Source organism: Harpia harpyja, chromosome Z (assembly GCF_026419915.1).
Source record: "Harpia harpyja isolate bHarHar1 chromosome Z, bHarHar1 primary haplotype, whole genome shotgun sequence".
Classification (NCBI taxonomy): domain Eukaryota; kingdom Metazoa; phylum Chordata; class Aves; order Accipitriformes; family Accipitridae; genus Harpia; species Harpia harpyja.
In genome coordinates this window covers 46,248,441-46,262,582 of record NC_068969.1, presented here as the reverse complement: position 1 = coordinate 46,262,582, position 14,142 = coordinate 46,248,441, and the positions used below count along the sequence as shown (strand labels likewise).

The 14,142-nt window shown below is 40.4% G+C and overlaps 2 protein-coding genes across 9 annotated transcripts in view; both read right to left on the bottom strand.

Moving 5' to 3' along the window:
* Window positions 1-8,039, bottom strand: part of TNFAIP8 (TNF alpha induced protein 8) — a 63,840-nt gene extending 55,801 nt beyond the window's left edge. Inside the window, exon 1 of the mRNA XM_052778408.1 lies at window positions 7,955-8,039. Coding sequence (XP_052634368.1) covers window position 7,955 — 1 coding nt within the window. The 5' untranslated portion in view covers window positions 7,956-8,039. The remainder of the gene's footprint in view (window positions 1-7,954) is intronic.
* Window positions 8,040-9,507: 1,468 nt separating this feature from the next.
* The window catches only part of DMXL1 (Dmx like 1), an 88,800-nt gene continuing 84,165 nt past the window's right edge, over window positions 9,508-14,142 (bottom strand). For all 8 annotated transcript variants that reach the window (XM_052778829.1, XM_052778830.1, XM_052778831.1 and 5 more), the window contains 2 exons: window positions 13,660-13,877; window positions 9,508-13,215 (listed from right to left, as the gene is read on the bottom strand). In XM_052778829.1, coding sequence (XP_052634789.1) covers window positions 12,991-13,215; window positions 13,660-13,877 — 443 coding nt within the window. In that variant the 3' untranslated portion in view covers window positions 9,508-12,990. The remainder of the gene's footprint in view (window positions 13,216-13,659; window positions 13,878-14,142) is intronic.

Sequence of the window (14,142 nt, the reverse complement as noted above, 5' to 3'; positions counted from 1 at the left end):
CAAACAGAGAAAAACCATTAGCTTCCCCTCAGTGTGTTTAAATTATTCTGAAACTGCTGGAAACCACAGGAAGATGTCAGAAAAACTTTGCTACACTCATCATGGATCTACTTGAGAGTTCAGCAGGAGATATCCCTACAAATGAACCTCACATATTTTATATAATTGCTTTTATTAACTTATAAGAAGTTGGGAGGGAATACGAAATATTAAACCTGTTACCCCACCAATGCAGATCTGTCCTTTAGCTCATATGCAAGAGAGTCAGTCTGCATCACAAGGTTAAAATAAAACAACACAGCTTCCTGATTTTGTTACAGAAAAATGTGGTGATAATTTTTGTTGCACAAAAATTTCAAGAACAGCACAGATATAAAAAGTCATTGAGCTGTATTATTCCATATTTCACTGTAATAATAGCCATAACTAAACAGCTAAAGAGAAATGTTATCAACTGTTTTCTTCTAACTTGACTCGCAAAGTTTTGGACAGCTAAGCAAACTTCAAGGCTCCTAAAATAATCTCAGTTTTGTATCTCTTGGTCTACCCTCTATTTACATTCTCCTTTTCTTCCCTGTATCTCATGCAAAAGGTTTCTAATTTTTAATCTCATAAAAAGTATAATGAAGTTCCAAATGCCACTACCCCTCCCCCACTAGCTGTTTACAAAACCATTCCAATCATGCCAAAAGATAACACAGCTAAAGTGCTAGCAATACTATAATTAAGACCAAGCCTAGACTATTTGAGAGACAGGTTTTAGGTCTGGAATCCTAAACACTACAATTTGGAGGCCCAACAGTAGCAAATTATTTTCCTCAATATAAACTCAACAATTAAAATATATCAAGGACATAAAGCTTTATGTAGGCTGGCAAGGTATCCTCAGGAGGGGAATTTTTTTAAAAAAATAAAACAATTCTACAGCTAGTAGTCATAAAGATAGTACTATGCACAGTAGGATTAGACAAAATCTTAGTATCAACATTTATTGACTATAAAACACAAAGATGAGCTGGAATTTAAAAAAAATATTTGCTGAACAATTTTTGTTGTTTTTTGTTTCACCTTGTAAAGAAGCATGAAATACAAAATTCAGCTGAAGTGCAGCTCATAAAATGCAGAGTTCGTGTTCCAAATTGAGGAGGAAGGATGTGTGGTGAGCTGAAGATGGGCAAAGATTCCTCCACAGGACTTGAAAATTGCTTTAATACACTAAAGAAAATAGGCTAAGCAAATATACCAACCAAATACTCTTCTACCAAATAGTGGAAGGATATCATAAACAAACACATATCTAATTATGAATACTCTAAATTGGCTCAACAATTAGGACTAAATTACAGGCTATTTAACTAGACTTACCTTATCTAGGATTTTTTATGCCTGTGTGTACTTACCACTTGGACAGTACCTTCTACAGCAGATGAGTCAGAAAGTCACAGGTACCTTCTAGTACCAACTAGTATTTCTCTACAACATTCCAAACACCACAGTATCTAAATAATCAAAAAATCTACAAAATGTTTGCAAAAGATGGAGGTATGGTTTTGCTACGTATTTCATATTAATTAACCACAATATACCAGAGAGAGCTCTAAAAACTGACTGCTTCATACAAAACTGTGATGCTTTATTAGTAATAATTAACACAGCAGCAACTTCCTCTTCATTCCTCAAGGCAAAGCAGCACCAAAACCACCTTCATAACTATTTGTATAAAAATAATACTAGAACACTTTCAGTAAGTCAAGAGGAAGTTAATTTCTTTGGACATTGTAACAAAAAAAGTTGAACCATACTTTACGAGCATTTTGCTATTTGTGTCCATCCAGTGACACCAATGACTTGGTTATGTCTTAGATTTCTGCAGAACTGGTGAAAGCAGGAAATTAAGGTTTTGTTTCTTTTAGGACTGAGCAACAGCAGTGATATGTTTATGCTTGGAGTGCTAGCTAGCACACCCACCCAACAGATTTCTGACAGAGAATGATCCTCATCACCTGAAACCTACTTTTAATATCTTTTTTTCAGGATTTCCAGATTAACTTCCAGAATTTCAGCTTTACCTGTAGTTAAAATAAGTTCTTCCGACAAGTATGATATTCTGCAGTAATGCCAACATACTTTTGATAGCTCAGTACTACCCATCAAATTGGAAGCGTCTGACAATGCTATATGGGAATTAGGTCCAAAACAACTTACTTCAGCTAGAAACTAAAGGGAAATTCATCTTCACAGAGAATCAGAGTGGTTATATTTCCCAATCAGTCATTGAAATGTGCTAGCATTTTGTTTGATAAACTACACTTTAGCATGTCTTTGAATAAAATTATTATCTCCTTTTTAAACATTTTTTTCCCCTAACAGATGAAAGATTTTCTTTGCCTCCCTGGATCACTTATTACTTAATTACTTAAAATGCCTTTCAAGACAGCCAATTTTACAACGTTATCTGGGTGTCATATGTATGCTGGAGAAGATAGAGGGCTTGAAAATCAGTTACTTGTAACTAGAGGTTTTTTATTCCCTTCGTAAATTAGGTATTCAACTTCAAAGCTCAAGAGACAAATGTTTGAAAATAACCACGTGCGGGTCTGCTTTCTCAGTTTAAAGCATATTTTCCCACTTCTCAGTACCTTACAGTTTAATATAGTCCATCCTTTTACACATATTTGCTACATAAAGGAGTAACATGGACTATAGTTACAGGTTTTTCTTCAGTTCAGCTATTTAGGACAGCCAATCCTGAATACATCTGAGCCCCAGTAACTTTTGCAGACAAAACACTCAACAAGAAAAACCATATTGTCTTTATAAAAATATTCAATTAGCAGAAAGTTAGGTTATAGATATCAGATGAAGACACCAAAATAAAATAAGCACATAAAATCTTCAACTATTGAACACCAGTCACTTTTGTTTAAAACAGTTTGCTTTGCTGTCCTGCTTCCTGAGTTGCTCTCAAGACCAGCTCCTTAGCAAGGACACAGCACTCAGCCATGCTCCCATAAAGCTGCAATACTAAAGCAAATACTAAGCCATTCGTTGAGGAAGGCTTAAGCACACCACACAATAAAAATTTTGCTATTGATCCAGCTAACAAATATCAAATTCATATGCCAAACAATTTCCACCAGTTCATTCTGAATTCTGGGGACTCCAGACACAAACACAAAGCAGGCCAAATACTCTGCTGTGGGTGTAGAGTGCAACCCATTTTTCACACACACCTCCTCCAGATGATTTATCAACTATCACTCATGGTCAGACATGTATCCAAATAACTGCCATTAGCAATGACTGCACCCAGCCTGATTTCCATAGGATAACACTACAGTATTCTTCACTGCATTATTCCAAAAATGGGAAGAAAATGCTGGGTTTTAACATGTCTAGTTTTGCTGATCCTGTAATATAAATTGCACTTCAAAACTAGATTATTTAAAAATACCCAACCCTATTTCTGGAAGAAAAATGAGATCTTGGATTAAGCCAGCCATATTTAATACTAAAATTCACCCATTAGGAGATAGGCTTTTAGCCAAAGAGAAAGCATTGAAAGAAATGTAGATTTTGGTACTGATATCTTCTGGACTTAATCCTCAACATACATCTTATTAACTTACAAATGCCAACTAATGGTTTTATCATTTAAAAGGCATGTAACACCTCTGAACTTCCTGTAAGGTTTGCTCAAGAGCTGAGACACTTACTTTTCACCATCTGGGTTTCCAAACAAAAACAGAATTGAAATTAATGAAAAGCTTTAACTTGCATTATTTAAAGGCTATGTATTTTCTTTGATACTCCATCTCACACACCTGCTTTACTAAATTCAAGGCTGCTGCAGAGATCCCAGGAACCACCACAGTGAAATAAAGAAAAAGAAGGAAGTGTTTTGGCTCCAAGTGACCGTGGCAATGATCAGTTCAGAAAACAGCATCTGAAGCACAGGATTATCAGCTTCTAATTTAAACCGTGTATTCTGTACTCTTCCCCTTCTTTGAGACTTGTTAGAGATGCTAATGAAACAGGCGCATGCTACTGCTTTGCAAATTACATACCTCAGTCTCAGGGCACAGAGCTCACACTTCTCAGTGGGGGTGAGGTCAGTGTATGTTCAAGTTAAAAAAGGAAATTCTGGTTTGAGCAAAGCATTAATTGAGAAAGAGTGTAAAAATGCCGAGTGCCCCTTCTTGCTCACTTGCTTAACTGACAAAATGCCATCTTAACTTCTACTTGACCACACATAACATTTATTCTGGGTCTTATGATCTGAAGATGCTGGAGGCATAAGGGAGCACCCCCCCATAACTAATTTCAAGCCATACTCACTTTCTTTGACTATCAAGTCAGTTTCAAATAAAGAGGACTCAATTTTCTGCTACATCACAGTTGAAAAATGTTGCAAACATTTCTATTACTGATCAAATAGACAACATGGCTGCTCATGGCTGTGAGCATATAGACACAAAAAAACCCCAAACTAACCCTAAAAATTCCCTAAATTACATTGCCATTAAATCATCAGCTCCTGGAGCACCACATTCTGTGTATTGATACTCCAAATAAAAGAGTACTAGAATTTGTTAAATTGAGATACAAATCACTGGAATACATCTTGATGCTTGTTCAAGATATAGTTTATACAAGGTATACTTTTCTTGTGAGAAAATTCTTCCTATATACTTGTCAGTTAGCTTTTGTTTTGTTCATCAGATCAATCTGATCCACAAACCTAACTTAAAGCACAAGAAATTTTTCAGTGGCAGAAGATAAAAGTAGTTTGAATGATCTACCTAAAGGTGGGAGAATACAAGAAAGAGCAAGAAACATACCTACAAAGAATGAAAAAAAAAGAAAGAAAGAAAAATTAAAGCAAGCAAAATACACTTCAAATGCCTTGCATTGTATCTCAGTGGTGTAAGAAGCTGTAAACCAAATTTACCCAGACAGTAGCAAAAGCTGCACTAGAAGGTAATCAATACAGTAAAAACGCACTTTTTTTTTTTTTTTTTTTTAGTATGTAGGGAAACATACTACCAACCATTTAGATTAAGCGGGCAGTTTAAGTGGGTATATCCAACTTTAAGATCATGACAAATATCACTTGGTAACTTTTTTTCCTTTTTATCTTTTTACTGTTCATGTATAAGAATTAATAAAGAAATTAAAGGGAAATTCTAGGCCAAAACCTCTATTGAGAGGTAAACTCAAGAGTGAACACCTGCAACCTAGAAGAAAATTCATGATAAAGATGTAACTTATCTCGAACCAGCTACTGTTTACACACCATACTTTGTTACTCAGTACTTTTGTTATTTATATAAAAGTAATCTCTAAGGATGCATTATCTGCTTTAAAGGTTATTAGGCATTTTATGGTCCCTTGCTTGGAGGACTCATCTTGACATACTTAAATAAGAAGTTGAGGGACGTTGAGATTTCTCAACCATTTGATTATTTCCTCAGCTATTTGAAGCAGCAATTACTATTCTTTACCTAGCAACAAGTATTTAAAGAAAACTCAAAATAGGCAAATTAAGCCACAAAGTACACCGAAATCTAGGTTTAGTCAGATTAGGCTAGTTACTATTGAACGGAAACGAGCAGCTTCCTGTTTTGGGGGCAAACAGCGAGCAACTTCCATTTCAAACCTCAGTGCTTTGTGCTCCTGCAAAGATCTGCACCATAACCTATGTTTTGATAATATTCCATGTGAAATTTGCTTCCAGGTTATATAAAAATTAGTATGTAAATGTACTAGAATATTTTAGTTCCTTCTTCCTGCTTCTAAGCATGTTCCAGGTTCACCAAATTTTGTCTTCCAAATAAAGGTCTTGGACCTCCTTCCACTGCAAAACTCTTCTCTGGATTCTTTTTTCCTACCAATTCCTGTTTAGATCCTCCGCAAACTTTTATACGGTTTATTTGACAGACAGCAGATAATTTCCACCTCTTAGAAAACAGACTTCTGGGATGAAGCGGTGAGAAATATCTAAACACCTTCTCCCAATACTTGAGTAGCTGATTCCCTTGAGGATTTTTTTTCTCCTCCACATTATCATTTTTCAAATGAGGCAAAGGTAAAAATGTATCCTTTTCATGTAACAAGCAGTACATGCATCCTTTGCTTGTTTATTTAAGTGTAACTGCAAGCAGATTATGTTACATTTTTGCACTATTAATACGTGGCAACAATATAAGTAGCAGGATGAGAAAGGGAATGCATTCGGCCTCATTTCAACTTACAATAGCCCAGACTCACGCTGCCTCCAAAGTTTACTAAAACACTCATTAATCACTGCAAGGTAGAAATAATAATCAGAAACTGCCACCACAGAGAAATACAGATTCCTACCAAAAGCCATTAAATGGAGGAGTTATAAGCCACACACAGTGTTCATGGCTTTTCCTGTTTTTTAAACAACATCCATCTATCTAACGTGCTTCCCACCACGGGAACAGGAGCGGTGTGCAGGATCAGGACCCCGACTCGGCGCGTCTATGCCTTTACAGATACAGCACAGCATGACCTGTGCTTCCCCTGCAATACCTGCCTGGGGTCTGCCAACAAAGAACAGCAACTCTGGATCTCACAGCGATGCCCACAAGCGATTCGCTTCAGGCCAGCGACGATTTCCAGACCATACCCGTGCTCTGCGGCAACCGAAAGGCTAGTCCGCCGTCGCAAGGGCTGCAAGCGCCCGGCTCCGCTGTCAGCGCTCTTCCAAAGCAAATTTCCTATTTGGAGCTGACAAGAGATAAGCAGAGCGGGCAGCAGTCAACCCAGCCAGAAAGTGCAACTGAGAGCTCCTCGTCTGGGGTATCCCGACTCCTCAGAGAAGTTTTGACAGGGCGGTTCGTAACGTGAGTAGTTTCACTAGTCAGTTACGTGAAACAATTTGCAAAGGAGCATAACCGAAACAAGGCACGTGCAGAGCAAAACATCATTCGGACTGCATTTTGCTTTACCAATGCATACGCGTAAGATCGGGAACCTGCACCTCTAGAGAGGCACAGACCGCCAGCGTGGACAGTCCGACCGTCCGGGTTTCTAAAAAGGAAAAACCCACGCTGAACCGTGGCCTCTCTTATTTAATTAGCGGCACGTAAATAAGATACAAACTAATTTTACTAGCAGAATTTTTGCTACCAGTATTTCTAAACCAGACTCGCGTGTCTCAGAAAACTTTGTCGTTTACCAGCACCACGCAGAGTTCAGCCGCATTACCATGCTCGCTGCCTCTGCCTCAACAGCTGCAGATCTGTTTTGTGCGAGCTCAAGCACACCCCGACGAGGGCGACGGCTCACTCAGGGCGAAAGAAGGAATACTTCCGAAAAGAGCCGAAAACTGCCCCGCTGCCCGGGAAGGGCGACAGAGGGAAGACGGGCGGTGAGGTTTCCCCGAACAGAAACCCAGGTACGGCTTTCACCCAAATACGTTTTCGCCTGACCAAACTCTCAACGTGAGTGCTTTGTTCAGCTCTCACCGGGAGAGCCGCTCCGAGGTGCTGCCGGGCTCCGCACAGCGCCAAGAGCCGCCGGGGCGGGGGGCGGCAGCGACGAGACGCGCCCCGGCCCCGGCCCCGGCCCCGCGGGGGCTTCCCGAGTTCCGCCCCGGCCACCGCCTTTCGCCCCCCACGCTGAAACCAGAGTAACTCCGGGGCGGCGCCAGGAAGCAGAGCTGGGCTCCCGGCGCCGCCCGGGGGTCCGCCACCTGCAGCCGCCGGGCGGCCAGGCCCCCAGCCGCCCCCTCGGCGGGGAGGCTGCCGGGGGAACCGCCGGGCTTGCCAGGCCCCAGCCCGCCCTGCCGCTGAGGCGCCGCCGGGCGCGGGCCCGCCCTGCCAGCGGCGGGGCTGCCGCCCTCGCCCGCTCCTTCCGCCGGCGCGCCGGGGAGGCGGCTGCCCGGTGCGGCGGGAACGGGACCCCGCAGAACGGCGGCACTTACTGCGTGGGCGCGGAGCGGAGGCGGCGGCACCTCCTCGGGGCTGGCGGCGGGAGCGGCGCTGCCGAGGCGGTGCGGGCGCGGCAGAGGCAACCCCGGCTCCCCGCGCCGCGGGGCGGGGCGGGGCGGGGCGCGGCCCTGGCGGGCGGGAGAGGGGCGGCTCTGCCCTCGGCGGCCCGGCGCCGCCGCTCGCCCCGGGGCCGGGGGGGAGGGGGAAGGCAGGGCGGCCCCCCGCGGCGGGAGGCGTGTGTCGTCGTCCCCGTCCCTCCCCCGCCCGTCGTTAGTCCCTCTCGAACCGCCGCCGCCAGCGCTGCCCTAGGCAAGCGGCTCGTACGGCCACGGGGGAACGCGGACGGCAGGCAGACCGGCGCGGCGGGAGGCAGTTCAGTTCGGCTGCCTGCCTTCCCCCCCCGGGGCACACACCGAGCAAAGCACCAGGTGGAGGCGGGGGGCGAAACAGGTCTGCAAAGGAAATTGGAGTCGCGGTGCTGGATTTGGGGCACAGCTTTTCTTTGCTTCTTTCCCTGCTTTGCTACCGAAGTACCAGTTAAAATTACGGCAAGGGCAAACCCTGAGTAAAATTGTTCTTTCGTTCTAGTGAGCTGTACGTTGAGGTATATTGGCAGCAGCTTGCTGCCTAGTGTGTAACCAGAGTATGGGCACTCGTCTTTGCATCTCTTCTAGAGGTGGCAAAACGGGAGAGGTGCCGTGCCGTTCCCCAAGACCTTCACAGGCTTTCAAGTTTAAATGAAACAGACAAGGGGTTGAAAAAGTTAGTTGTGGTGATGCCTTGAAGAAAGGCATGAGAAGGAAAACTTCACTGTATCGCTGTAGTGACGAACTTCTGCTTGCTTGAATAACTTCGAAATTTTGGTATGTACGAATAAGATAAGAAAACCTTGAGCTTTGTCAATGGTATGCACCAAAGGCGCCAACAAACGAGGCCTTGGGCCCTGATGTGCGTCAACAGACAAGAAGCCTTCGGTCCTGCTGAGTTTTTGCAATTAAAACCTGCCAAGGCCAGCTAACTAGGAAAAAGAGATCACCCACATTGTGCATGCCCAAAAGGCGGACACTATGCAAACGATACCATGAATATGCATATGACTAGAATAATATAAAATTTGTTCGCTGTAGGTAATGGTGTGGATGATAGGTGGAACGATCCCCCGTGCACCCAGCGCTGCAATAAAGAATGCCTGCTTCCTAAAACTCCAAAATCGAGTCTTAGAGAGTTTCTTCGACCAGCCTTTGGCAACAGTGGAAGAAAGTGACAGAAAGCACCATCACCGCATCAACCTCATTTCACTGAGAAATGACTTAGAACTGATTACAACTGATAGTTATGCATTGAATTAAAAAAAAAAAAAAACCAAAACAAACTCCTGGCCCACCCCCCAAACATCAAAAAGCTAATACAAGGAAAGCTAAGGCATTAAAAAACCCCCAAAACCACAACAAAAAAAAACCCAAAAAAAACCCCAGGAAAGGAAAAAGATCAAAACCATGCAGATTTTAGAGCTAGAAATGGGGAGGAATAAGAAACACCAAGAAACTTGGTAAATCAGTATCTTTATTTTATAGAAAGTAGTTTGATCAGTGTGCTGAACCTGCCATTAGAGGTGGTTTTGCTATTTTTTAGTAAAAATAAACATTTGAAAAAATTACCTTGGAGAACATACTGCCTCCAAGCTTATTTCCTTTTAATCACTGTTGCTTTTTTCGTACCTATTGCAACTAACACTGGGTGCTCTTAAGAGGAAGGGAGTGGTACCTAATGTAGGATATCTCAACAGTTTATTTCCTGTAACTGGTAGCAAGGTTCCTAAAATGCAGTAGAACATGTATAAGCTCAACTTGTGCCACAGCAGCGTTGTACAAAATCTGCATCTATTCCACTCTCCATCTTTCTCCATAAACATCCTGCAACATCAGCTGTCAGGTGAGTATCTTCTTGTTAAAAGTCACACAGCAAGCCAGTTTAAGCACCCAGATGGCCAGAAGTTTAACTCTCAAAAGTTACTAAAGTAACAGTAGAGAACTTGGATCATCTGTTTGAGATAACTGAGTCAATTAGCAACACAAGAATGACACACTCTGATTGCATTATGTATTGCTACAAAGACAAACACAAGTCACAACAGCTCATCTGTGATATTTAAAAGGGACATTATCAACTACAAACTAAGTTATTTTGTCTGGACATGGAATTATTGTTGATTATGCACTGGTAAATGCAAATTTTAATGTCAATTTGTGCACATGGCTACTTCAAGCACAGAACCCTGGGTAGCCGCTATTACCCTTCTGTTTGAGTAACTTGCATAGGAACAGGGAGAAAACATTAACTGCTGGAGGATGAAAGTCAGTGGAAGTTAAGGGCAACAGCTGGAAGAGTTTTGAGTTCAGTCTTCCCTAATGAATAGACTTAAAGTTGAGAGTGTCCCTTTACAAGTTTCAGATACAACAGAAGTTAAGTCATTTTGATTCCATCATTACAAGAAAGCTATCGATAATTTGACTTACAATAATTGTTAAACATCAATGAACATTATACAAGCAAACAACCCATTTGCAAATGAAGTAGCAGCAACATGGAATTCTAGAAGGTTGAGTTTCTGCAGGATTTATTGGGAAGATTATGAAGGTGTGGCAAATACATTGTGATTTTTACATAATTTAGTTTTGAGAGTAGCTTACGGTAACTATAACATTATTGAAAATGCCTGCTTACAGTCAGTACTTTTCTGGTATAAGTGTAAGTTTGCCAGGATTATTCATAGTGCAGCTCTACTTAGAAAAACAACAACATTGTATGTCTTGGCAAATTACATACAAAATCTGCTCAGTTCGCAGATGATAAGACAGCTTTCTGTAATTGCCAGTACAATAAACTGAGCTTGTAATATTAAAGCTAATGAGATACAAATGTTTAAGGACAAAACATCAGGGACATCATTAAATAAAGTTGCCATGATTTTTGCACATTTTCCTTTTCTGAATGTGACACTGTTAGTTCAGTGGGCATAAAACTAATGCATGTATATTAGCAGCTACAAAATCAGGGTTTCAGTCAATTCTCAAGGAGTGTGCTAGTGTTGACTCCATTGTTCTCCTCCTTTCATAAAGATAAGGAATACTAGAAACTCAGCCACTGAGCAGATATAACATATGCTTTGGGCAAGTCTGTTTTGTAAGGTGGTGTCACTTTTAGTCAGTCACTTTTCTGGTCCATCACTGTACTTAAACTGTTTTGACATCAATCTTGACTTCAATCTGTAAGTGTTGTGGAAGAACAATTGCAACTGAACAGCTGTACCAGTTTGAAATGCTGTCACATGTTTCTCCATGGCAAAATATTCACATTCTTTTTATTGCACAATTTGAAAATTCAGGTTATGTGCATAAAAACCTTCATAGTGTTTGCACTGCAACTTGCGAAACATACATTTAAAATGACCTTAATACGTTTTACAAAATCTTTTTAAACAATTTTATATTCTTAAGATAAAAGCATCCTGAGAATGTTACAAAGTTCATTTTACAAGCCCTTCATTTCTGCTATGCTTTATTTATCCCCATAGTTCCTAATTTGACAAGTTTATTTTACAGTTAATATCTTGGTGCTATATTTCACAAAATATCTTTTAGCAAAAAGTACACCATTGGCATTCAAGTAATCCAGCCTCACATCTAATTTACAAATTAAACCTTTGTCAAGCTCTCAAGTCAGGAAAAGTAAACCACAATACTTACAGAAAAAGTTTTTAGCTGACTAAAAAAAAAAAGTAAAGGCTTTGTGCATTAATAATTTGGTCAAACATTGAAGTGACTGAGTTTAATATTTTGGCAAAAAAAAAATCCATCTATCCTTTTCAAAATTCTTTTCTTTCATTTTACACCAGATGTAAACATACAGTACAAAGACTGACAGTATTAAAGTACTTTGCTGTTGAACTTCTTTCCTATTTTCTTTTTTAAAGTACTTAGGAAAAGCAGACAAACAAGAATGTAAGTGCTAATAATCAACTGAGTATCTTTGGGCTAAATAAAAGTCTTACTGGAAAAAATGTAAAAATAAATAAGTTGGTTTTTTTTTTTCCCCTCTACAGACATGTAAATAAATAGTCTTTGAAGAAATTCTAGTGCCATATCCTAAAGCAGTATCTTCCTGTATCTTTTTGATCAAGATTAAAGCTTCACACATAATCTTGACTATTTTATCAGGAAGATATCCATTAATATTTACATATTTTTGTAAAGGGAGTGTTGAGGGTTAAAAATATAATTCTTTCTAATAGGTAAGCCTGCCATCCTGATGGCAGTGATTCAAGCTATAGAACAGAAGACAAGTTACAGAACATCCTTCAGTTTCTTCGACCCTAGACCAGAGGAAGGAGATCAGGCAAGTTAGAGAGGTAAACAGCCTGGATTCCAGGAATGGAGACAGACTGTGGCTCATAATATGAATGCTTGCATGGCCAGGAGTATCTACTCATACAGGCTTTGTTTCTCTTCTACACATAGGTATAAATTTTTATTGTCAGCTGACTAAACAAGTTCAGAAGAGAGACAGTTAGGGTTGCCACAGTGAAAAAGAATAACATTATCTAAGCTTTCCATCTGGACAGACCTGCTTTTAGAAGGCGGCCAGGTGTTGAATATGAGCAGAGACTATGCCCAGATGGTGCACTCCAGGTAGGAGTGTAACTACCTCAAAAGGAAGAATAAACCCCTTCAGCAACACCTTAGTAATATTATAAGCATATAATTCGGAGTCACATATAGCTTTTATTTTAGGCAATGATCAAAACCTGAAGGACCTTGTTAATCTTTAAGGCATCAGTGCATCAGGGACTAAAAGCTCCAGGCAACAAATATGGGCAACAAAAAACAAAACCCCCAAAAACCCCAAAAAAGAAAGCGCATCTTTGTGGCACAAGCTATCATTGTGTATCTGCTTTGTTGTCTAGTTCCAGAAGAAATATTTTCAGGGATGGCAGAAGGGGAATGTTATACACGGTTCTGAAAAAATAATATTAGATCATAAATTTAACATCATTTTTTAACACATCATTTAAAGGGCTGAATCTACCGGGCAAGATTCTCATCTTTACTGTTCCATCAGCACCACAGGAGAATATGTGATTTGCTGGTCCTGTTTCAATTTGCATGACTCCCGTCCCAATGTTTCTGAAGAGAGACTGTCTGGCATGCTCATTGATGAAGGTGTGAAGAAGACTGAACGTAGACAGACTCCACACCTGAAAAAGCATCAAAACATCAATCTCTCATAAGGCTAATTACCATGATCTTAAAATTGACCAGTAATGAGTCATGGAGAAACTGGACTACCTTTTGCATTAATTTTTCTGACACTAACTGTAAAAGAAAAAGATATGTAACAATGTGTAATGACACAAATATAGAATATTAATATTCATTTTCTATAATAAGGAATATATATGGGGACTAAGGTAAGACTAACTAAAAGGAGGACTGCAAGGTAACACTAACATTTCATAACTAAACTAGAAAATGTGAAAGTCAGGGTTCATTTCATAATTAAATTAGAAAATGTGAAAGTCAGGGTTGAGAACAAAGGCAGAACATATGACATATCTGATTATTCCATACCTAAGCAAAATTCTTATTGAATTTACACATCATCACCATCTTCATCTCTGCTCCCTTCCCCTCATTAATACCTTTATGTTGCCTTCAGCAGATCCTGTTACAAAATACTCTTCTGTAGGATCAACAGCAATTGCTTTGACCGGAGAATCATGACTCTGGAGTAACTGTTGCTGCTGTTTTTGGCGAAGATCAATTATACATGTAAAGCCTTTTCTGCCTCCAGATATTAACAGCTGATGTTTTGGAGCATATGCTAGCACAGTTGCTCCACTATCATGACAGATAAAAGCTGAAAGCCAAAGCAAAGTAATTTAAGTAAACACGCAGTACTAACTTCAATTTCACAGTACTAACTTTAATTTTCCATCAACCTCTAATGGTTCAAGATGGTAGCAACAGTGACTTTGATGCTGTAATCCAGTTGACCACAACCAGTCCATTTATTGCAGTACCATACATATGTAAGCCCAGGTTCACATCAGACATCCTGAAGTTGCACAGTATCCTCAAACTAAGCAGTTACAATCTGTATGAAAAAAGAGTATATCTTTTTT